This window comes from Bos javanicus, chromosome 11 (assembly GCF_032452875.1).
Source record: "Bos javanicus breed banteng chromosome 11, ARS-OSU_banteng_1.0, whole genome shotgun sequence".
In the NCBI taxonomy this organism is placed as follows: Eukaryota; Metazoa; Chordata; class Mammalia; order Artiodactyla; family Bovidae; genus Bos; species Bos javanicus.
In genome coordinates this window covers 101,102,287-101,121,633 of record NC_083878.1, presented here as the reverse complement: position 1 = coordinate 101,121,633, position 19,347 = coordinate 101,102,287, and the positions used below count along the sequence as shown (strand labels likewise).

At 43.3% G+C, this 19,347-nt stretch overlaps 1 protein-coding gene across 3 annotated transcripts in view; it reads right to left on the bottom strand.

Moving 5' to 3' along the window:
- The window catches only part of NUP214 (nucleoporin 214), an 89,188-nt gene that overhangs the window by 52,583 nt on the left and 17,258 nt on the right, over positions 1 to 19,347 (bottom strand). For all 3 annotated transcript variants that reach the window (XM_061433859.1, XM_061433860.1, XM_061433858.1), the window contains exons 12-23: positions 18,352 to 18,811; positions 17,266 to 17,438; positions 14,563 to 14,657; positions 11,254 to 11,340; positions 10,898 to 11,047; positions 9,062 to 9,220; positions 7,436 to 7,539; positions 5,034 to 5,216; positions 3,716 to 3,801; positions 3,539 to 3,622; positions 1,516 to 1,776; positions 323 to 484 (exon numbers count right to left, since the gene is read on the bottom strand). In XM_061433859.1, the coding sequence (XP_061289843.1) occupies positions 323 to 484; positions 1,516 to 1,776; positions 3,539 to 3,622; positions 3,716 to 3,801; positions 5,034 to 5,216; positions 7,436 to 7,539; positions 9,062 to 9,220; positions 10,898 to 11,047; positions 11,254 to 11,340; positions 14,563 to 14,657; positions 17,266 to 17,438; positions 18,352 to 18,811 (2,004 nt within the window). The remainder of the gene's footprint in view (positions 1 to 322; positions 485 to 1,515; positions 1,777 to 3,538; positions 3,623 to 3,715; positions 3,802 to 5,033; positions 5,217 to 7,435; positions 7,540 to 9,061; positions 9,221 to 10,897; positions 11,048 to 11,253; positions 11,341 to 14,562; positions 14,658 to 17,265; positions 17,439 to 18,351; positions 18,812 to 19,347) is intronic.

Sequence of the window (19,347 nt, the reverse complement as noted above, 5' to 3'; positions counted from 1 at the left end):
ACATTATTAGGTGATCTAACAGCAAAGATTAATTCTGGGGCTTAAAGCAGACATTATTCAAAAATAGGGATGAATCCTTGTGTTGAATCTAAAAAGAAATGATGCAAATGAACTTAACTGAACATGGTAGATCTTATACAGCCCTTTAAGGGCAAGTTTCCAACTGAGTCGCTGCCCTCTCAGAACTCTCCCCACGAAGGCGAGAGCTGTCACATCAGTTCTCTTTTCTGAAAGGCAGAGAAGGGCCCGCAGTTTCTTGGCCCCCATGTCCTGGCCTGTGGCTCAGACAGCTCAGCATCAGCCCCTGCACCGGTGCTCTTACCTGGCGCCTGACTGGCCATCTGCCGTCTCAGTGCTGCTGCGGCGGCCGCCTGCGGGGCAGAGATGGGGTGCGAAGGGCCAGGTGCGCCATGCTTCACTGTTTTTGTTGCAAGCATGGTGCTATCAGCTCCTTGGGGAATAATTTTGCTAGCAGGTGTAGACACTGAGGGAAAAAGTAAAGTTAAGTGATACAGTGGGTCAGAACAGAAGCACACACAAAAATTAAAATAGTAAATTCTCCATGTTAGGTTGCAGGGAAAATGCGAAGATTTAATATCCTTAAGCATTAACAGAAAATACTGGCAAACTGACAGGTTGGCACTTTTATCTTTCAAGGATGCTGGATGCTGTCTGCCCACTTCTACTGGAGAAAATATGTTACATGATCATTTCCTCTGACACTGAGTGAGATATAACTTCTATGCCCATACAGAGCAATGAATGGTTAGCTCTTCTCTCACAAATCTCTCCATTCTAGTACCTCATGCCTAGGTTGGTCTACTTAGGAGTCACTTCAGTACAAAGTCCTGACACTCTGAGCTGAAGATCTAACAGCCTAACATAGGTCCCGTCAACAAGCCACCAGAGATAATGAGCACCATGGCTGGTAAGCCCTGAGACAGAACATGGCTTCAAGCTGAAATGAGCCGAGGTCAGAAAGGCACACACTGTCTTCCACGTAAAGGGGCAACAGCGTGAGCCTTGAAGCGCCTCCTCTTCCTCACAGTGTCCCACCAACCACTTTCAAGGGGAACACATCTCTTGACTCTGTCCGTAATTTCTAAAGGATTAGCAGAAATGGCAGAGAAGGCAATGGCAACCCACTCCAGTACTCTTGCCTGGAAAATCCCATGGACGGAAGAGCCTGGTAGGCTGCAGTCCATGGGCTTGCTAGGAGTCGGACATGACTGAGCGACTTCACTTTCACTTTTCACTTTCATGCCTTGGAGAAGGAAATGGCAACCCACTCCAGTGTTCTTGCCTGGAGAATCCCAGTGATGGGGGAGCCTGGCGGGCTGCTGTCTATGGGGTCACAGAGAGTCGGACACGACTGAAGCAACTTAGCAGCAGCAGCAGAAATGGGCTAGAACCCACCACTTCTGCATGTGCTAGTAATAAAACCCAGCCACAGTTCCTTCATGAGTTAGGAACCTCTTAGGGAAAAGATTGTTTCTGGTCCCACTGTTTACTTACTTGAAGTTCCCATCATACCCTGCGAACCATGAATCAGGTGAGATTTAGCAAAAGGAGTTGCCTGGGGCAAGAGACTGGGCTGGATGGAAGGTGTTCGAACCACGGGAGCGTGCCGGGGGACCTGGACCACTGCGTCGTCATCCTTACAGGATGTCCGTGTGTCTTCACTCTCCAGAGACTGGGAAATGGATGACGTTGAGCTGGCTTCATCCAAGTCTTCATAATACCTCTGAGACAGGAAGGCTGACCGAGACAGGCTGGCTACAGAGCCCAAAACAAAAGATAACTGAGACAATTCGAGTCCAAAAGCTATGTAATTTTCACTGTCGCTAGAGAAATATCCAATTTGTAAAGCGACTTAATTATTACTTATTTTAAGTGGAAGCAGCTGCAGTTGAACGTGAACAAAGACAGTCTTTGCTCAAATGGGTTTTGCAAAACTGAGCTGTATAGGACAAGAACATTTTGACTGTTAGGCAAAAAAAATGTGAGGTGGGAGACAGGATGCACACTGGTGTAAAAGCAGGAAGTTCACGGGCAACAACGCCACCTCAGAAAAGCAACCAACTCCCACAGCAGAGTGAACAGGCAGTCACAATGGTGTCCCTGCCTTCCAACAACAAACTTCTAAGAACAGGCCTAATACAAACCGGAGAAGACATCACATCCTCAGTTCCAAGGGTCTCAAACAATGCCAGGTAAATCCAATGCTTCTTTTGAATGAGACAATTAGTTAAAAAAAAAAAAATCACTAAAATCGATTCTCACTTTCCCTGTTTTGCTCCTTCCATAAACTACAGGGCAAGGCTTTATGCCATGTTACTTTCTACCATGAATTTCAGAAGTCATGTAACTGTCTGTGTACTGGAAACACCAAAATCAAGCAAAAAACAGCCCTCTCTCCTCCTCAAGTTATTTAAAAAGTATTGCTAATACTTACTGACTTATTTGCCCTATGGACACATCACTCTACAAGATTTTACGTGTCATAATGTGAGTGTAACATGGGCTTCCCTGGTGACTCACAGTAAAGAATCTGCCTGCAATGCAGGAGACCCAGGTTCGATCCCTGGGTCGGGAAGATGCCCTAGAGAAGGAAATGGCTACCCACTCCAGTATTCTTGCCTGGAGAATCCCATGGTCAAGAGGAGCCTGGTCGGCTATATAGTTCATGGAGGCTCAAAGAGTCAAACACAACTGAGCAACTAACGGGTTCACTTTTTTCAAACGTAATATAAACAATTGCAAGTGAAAACCACGCATGTGGTCTTGCCTGGCAGCCATAGCCAAAAGAATTTTTTTAATTAAAAAACGTACTAGGGCTACTGCTAGGCTGCAATGTCAATTTGGTAGCCACCAGCCATGTGTGGTTATTTAGATGAAAAACAAATGAAAAATTTGAACTCTAAGTTGTACCATCCCCCTTAAAGTACCCAATGGCCACCGGTTAACTGCTGTATTGGACAGCACAGATCCAACATCACAAGTACTGCAGGAAGCTCTACTGGACAGCACCACACCGAAGTGTTCTGAGGCAAGTCAACGTGCAGCACAGTCCCTCAGCAAGTCCATTCATAACCACCAGCACCTGCATGTCCTATGTCTGCATTTCTCGTTAGACTGCCACTAGTCACGCGTGTCTACTGAGCATGTCTTTTTTCAAATGCAGCCTTACTCAAAATCCGACACGAATCAGAAAAGTAAAGTTTTTCTAGCTAAAGTGAAGGCTAGGACCCATGGAACCAGTTCAGCTTCCCCCGAAATCCTTGGCAATCACTGCCACAGAACCTGAGGACTATGGAAAACACAGTGTAAAAGCCAAAACAACCACCCCGAGTTGACTATGTATAAGCTTCTTCTTAATCCCATATGCAGATGGATGACAGATTCTGGAGACACTTCCTCTATCTCCCATTAAGAACCAAAGAAAAACACGCACAGACACACACACACAAACCCCATCCTACTCCCACACAATGTACTATACAGTTTATCCTAAAAATTCAGGACCGGGTTCCTCTACCTGGAGCAGTGGATCTCACTGGTGGGGTCTTCCTCTTGGCCAAGAAATTTCTCAGTTGTGCCTGTTTCACGGGGGACAGTTTAGCTGCAAGAAATTCGTGAACCCGTAAATGCTTAAAACTTGGTTTTTAAGGTCAGAAAGAGAACAGAGTTTAAAGACTGGGGAGAATGCACTTACCTGGTACTTTAGGCAATGGTTTGGGGTGAGCCTCTAGAGTCGTTTTCAACAAAGCATTGCACAGGCTTTCGAGGTCGCTGTCAAAACTGAAAGAGGACAATGTTACGTATGAACCACCTATGATCTGAGAAATTGGGACTCATGGTAATGGTGATGGCACATTATCCTCCTAAATACAAAGGCAAGAGATGAGAGCATCCTGAAATGGAAATGGAAAATCTGACCAAACAACGAATTAACCCAAAGGGAAAATGATCACAGTCTCACTATCACATCCCACCCCAGAGCAAACACAACCCCAACAGGGCTCTAGAAGGAAGGGCAATTAAAATCTATACATTTAGACTAAAGGCAGTTACCACTTTGGTAACTTCAGGGGTAAACTGTCTAAGCAGGGTCTGAAATCTCCACACTTGCAAAATGACAAATCTGAGTTTCCAGACAAGTTGATCAACCTAATCCCAACAGCTAATTTTCAATTAAACAATAATGCTATGACTACAGTACCAGCTATTATCTATCAAGGGCCTGTTCCATCAGGCACACTACTACTGCTGCTGCTGCTGCATCGCTTCAGTCGTGTCCGACTCTGTGAGACCCCATAGACGGCAGCCCACCAGGCTCCCCCATCCCTGGGATTCTCCAGGCAAGAACACTGGAGTGGGTTGCCATTTCCTTCTCCAAGGCATGAAAGTGAAAAGTGAAAGTGAAGTCGCTCAGTCATGTCCGACTCCTAGCAAGCCCATGGACTGCAGCCTACCAGGCTCTTCCGTCCATGGGATTTTCCAGGCAAGAGTACTGGAGTGGGGTGCCATTGCCTTCTCCGAGGCATACTACTAGGTGCTTTAAAGACTTAAACCCTCCAGTAACCCCATGAGGTGCACATTGTTAGTTCCCTGAGTACACGCGTGCTCAGTCGTGCCCAGCTCTTTTGCGACCCCACAGACTGTAGCCTGCCAGGCTCCTCTGCCCATGGGACTGTCCAGGCAAGAATACTGGAGTGGGGTGCCATTTCCTTTTTCAGGGGCTCTTCCTGACTCAGGGATCGAACCTGCGTCTCCTACATTGGCAGGGGTATTCTTTACCATTGAGCTACTTGAGAAGGCTATTGTTAGCCCCACTTTTTGGCAGAGGGAAAAAGGATCAGAGAGGGTGAGGAATCTGACCACAATTACACAGATGAAAGACAGCAGAGTCACTTTCAAACGCACATCTAAACTACTCGACAACTAGTTCACTTTGCTCTGTGTATTTATTCACTCATCCCACCTCATTTACTGAGTGCACGCGGCATTAACAGACGTGTTCTCCTGCACACCTGTGTGTGGTGCTCTGGGAGGGAACATCCAAGGGAAGGCTCCACTGGGAGGTCTGATTGTAAAGTCGGAGCTGCTGGAGACTATCCACCAGGTGATTCAGCCTCTTCCTCTGTTGGTTGATGATTTCCCGGTTGTTGGCAAGAGTATTAAACAGTGTCTCTCGTTCTGGCACAAGCAGGCGCCTGTTTAGAGCAAGGAGGAAAGAACGTATGAGAATGGTTCAAATAAAAGAAATTTCCACTGGAAAGAAAAGAAAAGACTGTAACAGTGAAAATAATAAAATGAAGAACCACTAGTGGGAAAGAAACATCAAGAAGTTACTAAGAGGGACTTTTTTGGTGGTCCAGTCGTTTAGAATCCACCGGCCAGTGCAGGAGACAAGGGTTCGATCCCTGGTCCGGGAAGATTCCACATGCCATGGAGCAACGAAACGTGTGCTGCGTAAGAAGAGGCGCCACCTCAGTAAGAAGCCCAGCACAACTGGAAAGTCGCTCCCACTGTCCACAACTAGAGACAGCCTGCATGCAGCAGTGAAGACCCAGCACAGCCAAAAACAGACTCATTAATTAAAAAAAAAAGCTGATCTTCAGAGTGCCGTCAAGAGACAGAGGACAGCACACGACTTGGCAGCAGGGGGTCCCCCACCCAAAAGAATTAAAAGGAGAAAAGGACAATGGTCCCTTTCTTTCTGGTGACAAGGTCATTAGCTCAACATACATTTTTAAAAGGCATTTCAGTGGGGTTCCAGATAATATTTAGAGAAGGGTCTAAAAGAGAGACGTTCCAGCAAACCGTATAGATTTAAGAATCAGAACTCTGCAGAAAGGAAACTTAAAAAAGGCACATTAAGTATTAATAGAAAATCCATGGGGTTGTTTAAAGGAGAAGAAAGCCTGGCTTTTCTTGTTAGCCTCATGCACTTTTTAAAAAGTCAACGTATTAATTAGACAACAGTATTCCAACCGTCAAGCCGAGCAGAACGTTCACGAAGTCAGGTCAAGCCATTCTCTCACTTGGGGAGGAACATGAATTTGGCAACAGGGGAGTGCACTCTGAAACCTCTTCTAAAGGGGGCCAGCTACCCCCAGGGACAAGGGCTCCAGGCCACAGAATCTGCCCCTGCCAGTGTCGGGAAGATCAATTTTCACCTCTGTCTTACCACACCTAGGCTCTGAGGTTCCTCAGGTTAGGCACAAAACCTTTCTCCACGCTGTACAATATCATCTATTAAATTCTGTTTACTGGATTTTAAACACATTCTACCCCTGCCCCTGACACAACACTCGGGCTGCCTACTTAAGTCTGTGACCTCACAGTTTTGTAAACAAATAAACAGATCATTTCCTGTTTATTTCCTTACAAGGCTAATCACACTGATCAAGTGTAGGTGTTTCAGAAATCTAGCATTTGGAGGGCTGACCTGTTTTTCATATCACCTTATTGCTTTCACAATGTATTGCATTCTATTCCTTCTGGAAAACACAAGGCATCAAACCAAACATCCATGGACAGAAGATTACAAGAGAAGGGTTTCCTCTATCTGTTGTCATTCCTCTCATCCTTTTAGTTATTCAAACTAATTAGCAATGTTTCCTGCAAAAGAAAATCTGGAATATACAGGAAAGTGTAAAAGAAAAACCCCTCGGAATCCCATCTTGCAGCTCTAAATGAGTATTCTGATAGATTTATTACCAGCCTTTTTTTACATTAGACTTCCACACTGAGGTCATCTAGTATGACTTGATGTCTTAACTTTTTCATTTTTTATATGCTGTACCTAATAATTACAGTTACACAATTATATATTTTGTATGCTGCTAAGTCACTTCAGTCGTGTCCGACTCTGTGAGACCCCATAGACGGCAGCCCACCAGGCTCCCCCATCCCTGGGATTCTCCAGGCAAGAACACTGGAATGGGTTGCTGTTTCCTTCTCCAATGCATGAAAGTGAAAAGTGAAAGTGAAGTCACTCAGTCATGTCCGACTCTTCAAGACCTCATGGACGGCAGCCTACCAGGCTCCTCCGCCCATGGGATTTTCCAGGCAAGAGTACTGGAGTGGGGTGCCACTGCCTTCTCAGAAAAGATATTTAACATGTTTTTTTTTGAGAATATGAGATTCAGCGGTTACACAGTATTTTGTTTAAGAGAAAAATGTGGTCAGATTTAGCTACTCTTAACTTTTGCATAACTAGGCTGAATCCAATTTTTCACTCTCATTAACCGTGCTGTAAATTCTTTTATGTATTATTGTGAACAATGTTATTATTCCATAGAATTTCTTGATGTATAATGACTGTGTCAAAGAGAAAGAACCTGTGTAGGGTTTTCAGAAACCCTCTTAGATGATCTTTTTAAAAGGCCACAGCACTATCAAGATGGTGGTGAGAGATCTCGCTCACTTTTGTTTTTTCTTTTGTTCCAGATGCCGATCCCACTCCAAGTCTAGAACATCATTCACATCTTGGACAGCAAATTTCACATACTGATGAAGGCGCCGAATTTCCTGCAAGAAAAAAATGAAATGGCAAAATGACTCGGTTTTCTAGTAGTTTGCAGGATTGCGTCTCAAAACAGTTAAAATGACTTTGAAGTCTTTTTACACTGAGAACCACAAGGAATAAGGAAAACATAACACGTTTTAATATAATCATTAGATGGAGAAGGAAATGGCAATCCACTCTATCATTCTTGCCTGGAAAATCCCATGGACAGATGAGTCTGGTGGGCTATAGTCCATGGGGTCACAAAAGAGTCAGACACAACTTAGTGACTAAATAACAACAAATAATCATTAGAATGTTAGAGAAACCCAACTTTTAAAGTGTGTGACAGAGAGATAGTGTTAAGAAAAGGGAAACAGAAAGGGTGTGTCAGCTCAGGGTCTCTAGGGAACCGATGTTCTGGCTTAGTTCTCATTTTTCAGCTCTTGTAAAGTAGCTCCACATGGCCTAGGAATTTCCCATTGTACTCTGCTACTCCAACAGTACACCCATTTAGATTTTGCTCTCCCACCCATGAAATTAACTGTAATACAGACAAAATTATCCTACAAAACAGCACTGAAAATAATTCTGCACCTATCTATTCACAGAATAGAATGCATAAGTCATCTCACCAGTGGGGGAAAAGTCATTTCTCAAAAACAAAGAATAGTATCAGTACTAGAAATGGAATTTACCATTATTAAAAGTCTTACCTATTAATTCATTTTTGGCCTTCAATAATTTTCTTTAAATTGTGATCTAGTGTTAACCTTTACGGCGCCATAACTTAACTCTCAAAAATTAAAAAATAAATAAATAAATAAATAAATAAATAATTGGTAAAAAAAATAAATAAAATAGAGCATTCCGCTAATGAAAATGAAGCATTACATTAAATGTGTATACAAATGAAGATGAAGTGCTATACACTGGGAAATACTTTTACATCTGTAACAAGATCTTATTGTGTTTAACTGTATTTTCAAAATTATTCTTGGACAAGGGTATGTGCCCTAACTGAAGATGACAATGTCACTTAAAAGAGTCAGGCTGATTCTAGGAAGCAGCAGTAACCCTAGCATCAAACACAAATTTCAACTCAGTACTCTGTGACTAGAGGAAGGCCCTTTACTATGGACACTGCAAATGTGACCGTATCTCTGCATGAACTCATGCTGTTTCTTCTGAATGCTCTCCCAACCTTCTTTCCCAGAAAACAACACCTTTTCTTTTCAGGCCAATAAATAGCTCTTACATTAATAATTATTATTATTCCTGATTTGATTTCTAAATATATCTTTTTCAACAGCTACTTTCTACCATGCTTAAGATTTAATTAAAAATTATGTTTTTGTTGATCCAAAAAACCTCAAGGGGGAAAGTGCTGTTTTCTTTGTTACAGTCAAGGAGGTATATATGAAGTGGGTTAGCACTCAGAGGAAATGAACAACTTTGTCCAGGCAGTCCTGCAAACCTGGACCTTCCAGAGGAGCGTGCCCGTCTAGGTGTCTGTTTTCGGCAGCTCTGGTGAGGTTCTCCTACCTGGAGTTGAGCTTCACTCCTGGGGTCCAGTGGCCTCTTGTAGAGCAAGTGCAGATACGCAGAGTCACGGTTCCTCTCATTCTGTTCTCTGGCTTCTTCAACACCAGCAAAGCCCTCCAGTAAAGTTGTCTTCAGGGTACTTATATCTCCATGAAGAGACTAGAAAAGGTACAAGGATGGGCTGATACAAAAGTGCTATTTCTGAGAAATAAACCTTTCTTGCTAGATCAAGGTGGTGCTTCTCAAATATTTAACAAGATGAACATCTGAACAGAGCCAAAACTGATTTCTCTGCTTGGAAAGAAAGATACTAACGTTCATTTTTTTTTTCTTTTTCCTTTCTCATTAAAAAAATACAACCTTAATGATCAGAAACTCAGGAAAAATAAAAATACTGGTAATCCTTCCATCTAAAGATGACCACTGGGATTTCTCTGGCAGTTCAGTGGTAAGGAAGGGCTTGGTGTTTTCACTGCCAAGGGTGTGGGTTCAATCCCTGGTCAGGAAACTAAGATCCTACATGTTGCAGGGTGCAGTCGAAAAATAAAGAATAAATAAATAAATAAAGACGATCACTGCTAAAACCTTGGAGAATTCTCCTTTTTTAACTTTTAAAATTTTTATTGAAGTATAGTTGATTTAAAATGTTTCAAATGTACAGCAAAGTGATTCAGTTTTACATACATATACACACACACATATAATTCTTTTTCAGATTTTTTTCCATTATGGGTTATTATTAATACAAGATATTGAATACAGGTCCCTGTGCTATATGGTAGGTCCTTGTGGTCTATCTATTTGATATATAGAGTGTGTATATCTTAATCTCAAATTCCCAATTTACCCCTCCCCCACCCTCGAGAACTTTCCTATTTCCAAGCTCGATATTTAAGACAAGAACTCTGGAGTCAGGCAGTCTGAATTGGGATCCGGGCACTATCACTCAGTAACTGGGTGACTTTGGGGAAACACTTCATCTCTCTAAGCCTAGGTTTCCTGTTCTTGCAAAACAGAAAGAACAACAGTGCCTACCACACAGAAAAGCTGTGAAGATTCATTGAGATAATATTGAGATGCCTGGCACATAGTAAAGAGTAATAATAGAAACACATGGGTCTCCCCTGGTGGTCTAGTGGCTAAGAGCTCTCAATGCTGGGGCCTGGGTTTGATCCCTGGTTGGGGAACTAGACCCACATGCCATAGCTAAGACCCTGAGCAGCCAAAAAAAAAAGTAACACAGTAAATAATACAGTGAACAGCAAACATCTGTTATTTTTACATTGTATATGCTCTTGAGTATCCTGCTTTTTTCTTAAACTTAACACTTTATAACCTAACAATTGACTATAAAAGACAGTAAGTTTTCTCCTGTAAATGCCCACAACATCTTCATTAAAGTTTGCTTTTATACCAAGAAAAAAAGCTAGTAAATTTTCAAATATACCTAAACTAAACTAACAACTAGAATAAACTTTAATGGAATGCCTTGTGCCAATGGGATACAAGGTACTTATTATTCCATTTTCCACATGAAAAAAATAAAACATAGAGCTATTAGAATAACTTGCACAATGTCACAGAGTTTATTGTTCAGTATCCATGGGAAATCACATGGACCAAAGAGCCTGGCGGGCTACGATCCATAGGGTCACAAAGAGTTGGACACGACTTAGCGACTAAAACAAAAGGCAGGGTTTGAAGTCAGGCATTCCTGGCTGAGCCACTCGTCCACATAAAAAACACTACCAGTGTCCTTTAAGAGAGAAAATATATATGCCCATGGAGTATCAGGATGACAATGTTTAACTTAGGAAGAGCATCAAAAACACAAACCTCTGTGGTCTCTTTAATCTCCAAGAGAAAGGCATGTAGGTCATCTGATTCTGTTCGCAGCATCTTCATCTCCTCAGATGTGCCCACCTGGAAACAGGCTTTCGATGTTCGGGCTTTCAATTCTTCCAGCTCCTTTTGAAAGTGAGCGATCTGTCAAGGCCACAAATGAGGAGACGACTCAGTCTGAATGGTGTGGCAGTCCTGTCACGGCTTCTGGGCCCACTAATAGCAGAGACTCCCAGGACACGCCAAGGCTCAATGCCAGAATAAAACGGTCACACAGGAGTCAGCACCCAGAGCCATTCAAGTCTCACTATCAGAGCTATTTCTGGAAAAATCTGCAGGAACAAATTTACCTCCTCCCCAATTCCAGCCATCACAGGATCTGACTCTTTCCACTGATGTCCCTGCTTTTCTGTAACAGGAGGCTGAAGTGATTTTGGCTGAAATGAAAGGCAAAGGTTTAAAAATGCGTCCCACACCCCAAGCAAGATGTTACAAGCAATGGCTTCCTGGAGTAGGTGGCTCAGTGTCTGCCACAGGTGTAGCACTCTCACAATACCGTTACTGTTCCACCATTCAGTCTTTTGAACCTGTATTTGCTGGGTACCTTCTTGGTATAAGGCATGTTCTAGACAGTGGAGATGGAGGTAAACAAGGCAGATAAGGTCCCTACTGTCACGGAACTCACCTTCCACTGGGACAAGACATAATCAGAAGTAAACAATTCTTCAATAACTGCAGCAAGTGACGCGAAAAAAATGAACAGGAACATATAGAGAGGATAAAAGTGAAAACACTGCTTCAGATGAGATGGCCCAAAAGCCTTCACTGAGCACTGTCTCTGCACTGAGATATGAAGTAAGGGAGAAAGCTATGGCAAGTTTAGGTAAGCACCTCCAGGCAGCAAGAAAAGCAAGTGCAGAAAAGACTTTGGCAAGTCCGGGGCAGAAGTGAATGTGGGCACATGAAGTCAGGGAGGGCGCTGGGGGCAGGCAGAGGGAGGTCATGGAAGACTATACCAAGGAGTCCGGGTTTTATTCTGTGTTGGAAAACTACTAGTGGAGTTTTAGGAGAGCTGAAACTATCCTTTGATTTATGATATTAGAAGAGTCCTCCTGCTATTCAACAGAGCATGGATGACAGTGACAGGCAGGCGAAGAAACAGAGTGGTCAGGAGGCTACTGAGGGTAGATGATAATGGCCTGAAATTCGATATCAACAGGGACAGAGATGTGGATTTATGACAAATAACACACCACAGAGCAGAGCTGGCCAGACCTCTGCTAGTGTGGACCACGGCAGGCGCTATTACAGAGAGGGATCCAGGATGACTTCCGCACCAGGGGCTGGAGCAAACTGCCAGGTTAGTGCTTTTCGAGATGGGACTACCAGAACAAGGACAGGTTCCTGGGAAATACAGATCAAGAATTCTGCTTTGGGACTTCCTTGGTGGTCCAGTGGTTAAGACTCTGTGCTCCCATTGCAGGGGGCCTGGGTTTGATCCCTGGTCAGGGAGTTAGATCCCACAAGCCCCAACTTAAGAGTTCACATGCTGCAACTAAGACCCAGCACAACCAAATAAATAAATAATGGGAAAAAAAAAAAAAAGAATTCTGCTTTAGAGATGTTATAACTTGACAGGACCTTCAAGTGATTTGTTACCTTCACCAGTGAACATATAGAAGAGTTTTTAGGTTGCATAAGCATTCAGTAGAACAGCTTTATTTAATAAATGCCACATGTCACATATTATGCCAAAAGCTACAGCTGTAAACTGGGCATTTCCTGTGAAGCCTGCACAGGTATGTGCTGGGGTGGGGAAGGAAGCAGACTGGGAGAGAGACAGAGGAAAAGATACGACTCCTGTTCTGAGAGCACTCAATCAAGCGGGAAATAGACAGAAAATTCTCTTTAAACTATAAAAATAAACTGAGATGATAGACTGTAGATCTAATACGAAAAGTAAAATAATAAAACTTTTAGGAAAATATCTTTTTGACCTTGAAACAGGAAATTATTTTCAAAACAGAACACAAAAAGTACTCATCTTAAAAAAATAATTAAATTACATTAAAATTAAGTACTTGTCATCAAAAGAGACCTCAAGGGAAGGTAAAGGCAATTCAGAGAGTGAGAAAGTATTTGTATTATATGTTTATGTGTTTACACGTGCATATGCATATCCAATTAGGAATGAACTCTTACAAGTCAATAAGAAAAACAACCCAATGGAAAAATAGGTAAAAGACTTGTACAGACACCACTGAAAAGAAGACAGTCAGATGAAAAAAAGCTCAATTTTACTAGTCATCTGTGAAATGTTAATTAAAACCACAAAATACAACAATAAAAATGTAAAATGTAAATAAAAATACATTAAAAATAAAAATGTAAAAATGTAAACTACAAAACTAGTGAGGATGTGCTGCTGCTGCTGCTGCTGCTAGGTCACTTCAGTCGTGTCTGACTCTGTGCGACCCCAGAGACAGCAGCCCACCAGGCTCCCCCGTCCCTTGGATTCTCCAGGCAAGAACACTGGAGTGGGTTGCCATTTCCTTCTCTAATGCATTTAGGTGAAAAATGAAAGTGAAGTCGCTCAGTCGTGTCCGACTCTTAGCAACCCCATGGACTGCAGCCCACCAGGGTCCTCTGCCCATGGGATTTTCCAGGCAAGAATACTGGAGTGGGGTGCCATTGCCTTCTCTGAGTGAGGATGTGCAGCTGAACTCAAATACGCCTAGTGGGAATGTACTAAGAAGGAATATATGCATATTCTATGACCTAACAATTCCACTGCTAGAAACGCATACACATATTCACCCAAAGACATCAACTGGTGTGGTCATAACAACACGATTCACAATGACTTCAACCTCGAAACTACTCAAATGTCCATCAAGGGTGGGATGAAACTTGTAGTAATAGTCGCCCAGTGAATTCCAGACAGCAACGACGATACGGAAAAACCTCACAGACATAACACTGAGCCAAACAGCCAGATACCAGAATGTATACTGAATCATTCCATTCTACAGAAGATACTCACAGGCTAAACTAAGCTATGCTATTAGAAATCATGACAGTGAGACCTCTTTGGCAAGGGTAATGTCTAGAAGGGCTCACAGGAGGGGGACTCAGGGACCCCAGTATGGTCTGTTTCTTGTTCTGGGTGTGGGTTACCAAGGTGTACTCAGCTGGTGGCAATTCATCCAGGTGGATATGTGTCACCTGTATCCTCCTTCCCCCTATGTGTACTCTATGTTAGTAAAAAATTAAATAAAATGAACCAAGTCGTAATGGAAAGGCAGAAAAAAAAGAGGGCAGTGGGAGATTTCTTGATTACTTTGGGAATGACAGAAAAAAATCAGGTGGTATACTACAGTCTTCAGACATGAATAGGATTCCACAAATGGAACATAGCATGGATAAGCTCAGGAATCAGCAGAGAAAACAAGCCTAGGATTCTGGGGTTGCATTACACGGCTTTTATGAGCAGACATTACAAACATTCATAGCTCCCACTTTGGTACTGCCTATCACATAGTCCGAAATACTTTTGCAAAGGTGTGAATTCTAAAACCAAAAAAAACTCACTTTATAAACATGTATGTTTGGGGCAGTAAATTAATAAACACAGTATTGCAGGCTGAGTTTAAACATACCTGAGGAGAGCCTGACTTAGTCACTGGAGGGGTTATCCTAGGTGATTTCTGGACCATTGAGGGCACCGGACTTGGACTGCCCTGAGCAGCTCTCCCTGTAAGAACAAGAGGTCGGTCAAAACAAACAGTATTCATTCCCATTATTTCTTCCACCATGAATATCCTTTCCTCAAATCTAATAAAATAAGTTTTTCACTGTCCCTGGCCTCCATTTATCATCTTGATTACCAAAAGAGATATCCACGGTTTCCAAATACCTAAAAAACACACATAACATTTTAAAACAGGAAGCTCCCTTGTAAAGCAGGTAAACTGGAGTGTCTCCGATAACAGGTATGCGCACTGGTGTGCAGGCCCAGGAGGCAGTCCCCTCAGCCCATCCCTAATCCTCACAGAGGCGCCTGATGACCTCTGGGAACTGGGGACAAAGTTTAAAGACCATGAGAGCAACAATTCCCATCCCTAGGAAGAACTCACAGGGCCTTCGGGACTCTCCTGGAATCCTCTAGGACAAGTCTGTTGCACATAAGAATCACCTAGGAGCTTTTAACAGAGAAAGCAATGGCACCCCACTCTAGTACTCTTGCCTGGAAAACCCCATGGACGGAGGAGCCTGGAAGGCTGCAGTCCGTGGGGTCGCTGAGGGTCGGACACGACTGAGCAACTTCACTTTCCCTTTTCACTTTCATGCATTGGAGAAGGAAATGGCAACCCACTCCAGTGTTCTTGCCTGGAGAATCCCAGGGACTGGGGAGCCTGGTGGGCTGCCGTCTATGGGGTCGCACAGAGTCAGACACGACTGAAGTGACTTAGCAGCAGGAGCTTTTAAAAAACAAATATACCAAAAACTTGTATCCAAGCCTCATCTCAAGAGAACCAGATTAAACAGTGAGAGAAGGGACTCCCCCAGTGGGTCTAGAGTACAATCCAATGATCCAGGAGCCACCAAACTATTAAGAATTAAATAACAGCAATGGCAGTAGGGAGATATGGGTGGTGAGCAGCAGACAGGGAGAAAGTGTATATGCAGTGTGGTACATTTCTTCTACCCTAAAGTGTAAAGAGATATGAAAAGGATTGTTAATTCTTCAGGTCATAGACAAGTACTTGCCAGAATCTGGTGAAAAGTCCCAGAATGAGGTGACTTTGACAAATGCTACAAGGCAGTCCTTGATCAGCAGCTAAGAGGGATTTCAGGAATTTATACAGCTCAATGCTTGCTCAGTATCTACCAAGATAAAATTATTCCTGGCACTCAAACACCAAATGGCTATGCAAGTACGTCTGGCTGGGTATTATCACTGGCATGAGCAAACAACAAACTTAAAAACAGAGACATATCTGACAGACGCCACCACAACTGTGAGCGAAATGATGTCACTTATGTGAGGACAAAAGGAAATCACGTGATGTGGCACACACATCAACTACGTGGTGTTACTGCTCAAAATGTTTCATGTAAATTTCACTGTGTGGAAACTCTCAAATCCAAATTGAAGGACAGTCCACAAAACTACTGGCCTGATCTCACCAATGTTAATGCTGAGGAAGACAAAAACGGTAAGACTGCTTGAGACTAACGAGACAAAATCGGAATATAGCATGTAGCCCTTGAGTGGCTTTTAGAAAAACAAAGGGGGAAAACAAAGCTGTAAGAACATTACAGGAACAACATTGGAAACGTGAATCGGGCTACAGGCTGAATTACTGTTAAATTTCTTTAGTGTGATAATGTATTGAGTGCCCTTGTTTTTAGGAGAGAGACACTGAAGTTCTTAGGGGTGAAGTGTTTCATATCTGTGATTAACTTTCCAATGTTTTAGAAAAAAATTTACATTAAAAAAGAAAGACACAGGACTTCCCCGGTGGCCCAGTGGTTAAGAATCTGCCTGCCAATGCGGGGGACAAGAGTTCAATTTCTGGTTCAGGAAGATTCCAAATGCTGGGGAGCAACTGAGTTCGTGTGCTGCAACCACTGGAGCCTGCGTGCCCTAGAGCCTGCGCTCTGCAGCAAGAGACACCTCCGTGATGAGATGCCCACGCACCACCGCTAGAGAGGGCTTGCACAAAGCGCAAACACCAGTGCAGCCAAAAAGTAATTTGTCTTAAAAAAAGAAAAAAAATCCAAGCTCACCAAACTAGAAATTCATATTTAAAAAAGAAAGAAAGACATAAAGGAGCAGTGCATGATGCTGACTCTCAGGGAAAGGAATGGTATTCAGATTATAATATGCAGCCTTTCCGAGGTTTGAAAGAAGAAAAAGACAGGGTGGGTACATTTGCTCGTTGAGCTGTATAATGCACTTCAACCTGGATATAACCATTATCATGATCTTTATTTAAAAAATCTGCTTATGGTAGGGCTGAGTGTGAAAATCCAGGACAGTCACCAGAGGAATAAGCAGAAAGCCTCTGCAGGTTCCTTATCGTCTATGTGTCTTCAAGACTTGCTTGGTGACTGACCTCCATGGAGAGCAAGCTCTACGTGAAGACAAATGCCCCACAAGACAGAGACAAGCACTGAAGCCACTATGAATCTTTCCACACTGGAGTACAAAAGGCACTGGACTTCAGTGTGAGTTACAGGAAGCAAGAAAAAGGAATCCAGTCCAGCCATGTTGGCTAGGATTTTTAAATAACTTGGAGAAATGCTAATCTGGGAATTCGGGACTGAGCTTTGAAGATGTTTGCTTAAAATCATACCTGATGCGGACGGAGTGGCTGAGGACTTGGATGACAAGGAACTGGATGATGCCGAGAGGGGCGCGGGGTGGCTGAGAGGTCCAGAGGAAGCCGGCTTGGAGGCCGAGAAGGGCAGCATCGAGGCTGTGCTCTGTGAGTTGTGAACAGGAGCCGAGGTGGCTGCAGCTGTGAACCTGAAAACGGCAGCCCGAGTGGGTCAGAACAGCCTGCTGCTGTGGGATTGTTCGCAACCGTAATGAGTGATCATCAAAAGGTAACTTCCTAGACTCTTCTGCCTTTAGGAAGGGCAAATGTTTAGCTATTTCTTACAAAAGGTGAAGGCTGCATGGAAACATTCGTCATCTGCTTATTTGGAATGAAAATATCAAATAATACTTAATATGATGACAAAACTAAGTTTACCATGATATAAAACATTTACTGTCTATCCTATCAGGCCGAGTGAAAAAAGAAGGTGGGACTCAACTGGACTTTGGAGAGTTTAGTACCCTCCCTTTGTCAAGGAAATTACTGAGGACTCGTGGGATGATCATCTCTGGGGAAGGAAAATGGAAGATGAGAGCAGGTTACTATCTCTGGGATGCTGACGGTCTGCTAGGAAGGGGAAGTAAGTTTCACCTAGAAGAGCAAATGTCTGTAAAGAATATAAGTATACAGCATCAGATGACTAGTGAAATAAATCAGTGTTACACAATGGAATACTAGGCAACCTTCAGAATGAAGTGGCTGCATGACAACTTATTATCAACAATGACAGCAGCCGGCATCCCCTCCACAGTAACAAGGGAAGATACAGAAGAGTGGAGGGGGAAGCTGGTAGTATTTATACTCAATGGCAATTATGTGAAAGGGTACAAGGTATAAGGGCTACTTCTCTCAAAAGGTTTATATTCTGGTGGTGAGAACAAAACAAGCAGGTACAGAAGTGAAAAAATAAGATACACGTAGGACTTCCCTGGTGGTCCAGTGGTTAAGAATCTGCCTTCCCATGTGAGGAACTTAGATCCCTGGTCAGGGAACTAAGATCCCACATGTAAGTGAAAAACAAGCGCTATCTCTACCTGTCAAACTTGAAGTGTTACTCACTTTTCGCTAAGGTTGACCTTGACTGCAGGAGCTGACGGTGGGAAGGTGGGCTTCATTCCCATATTTGGAGCTGACACACTTGGCATTGGTGTGCTTTCCAGGGTAGGCTTAAAACCCGATGATCCAAAGGAGAATGAAGCAGCTGAGGGCATCATGGGAGAGGCCACAGGCGTGGGCGCGAGGGAGGCTTGAGAAGGAGGAGCAAAAGGGAAGGGCGAAGTGCCAGAGACCAGGGCTGCTTTGGCCCCGTCAGAGCCACTGGAACTCAGAGGAGCCTCCCCAGGGACAGAACCAGAGGACTTCAAAGATGAAGAACCAAAGGAGAACACAGCTGACGGCAGAGAGAAGGTGGAGGTGGGGGCGGCCTGTGATGAAGGCAGCACAGAGGCAGGCGCCGCGGCGGCCGGCACATCGAGCTTCTGCGGGGCCTGAGGGGAGGTGGGGGTAGTGGGAATACTTCCTGCAAGGAAACACAGGGAGGAAAAGGGAAGAGACAAGTTAACGCCATGACACTGGAGGTTCACATCGCAGGAAGCAAGTGGAAAAGGGTTGGTGGAAGAAGGAAGCCAGAAATAATTGGTCCTCATTCCAAAAGTTGTGGGGAGAAGAAATGTGAGCTGATGTTGAACTTTCCATAGCAAACATTCCATATGGCAAGATATCTAAAACTTTGAAGGAAAAATAAAATGCAGAAAGACATTAGACTAACAGGTCTTCATAAACATCAACTTGAGTAATATAGAAAAAACACTTCTCGATGTCACAGTGAAAAGTAAGTCATTCTGCAATATTTTATTATCAGGAAAAAACTTTAACTCAGACCTACGTCTCTTAATAGTCAGTAAAACAACTCCAGTTTAATCAAAGATATATCTCCTTTGTTTTGAGATATACAAAAGGATATATAAAACTGTATCTCAAAACAAAGGCGGCAAAAAGTGAATTAAGTCCAAGTGTCTAACAAGCTGGTAAACCTAAAAGTGACCCCCAAAATCA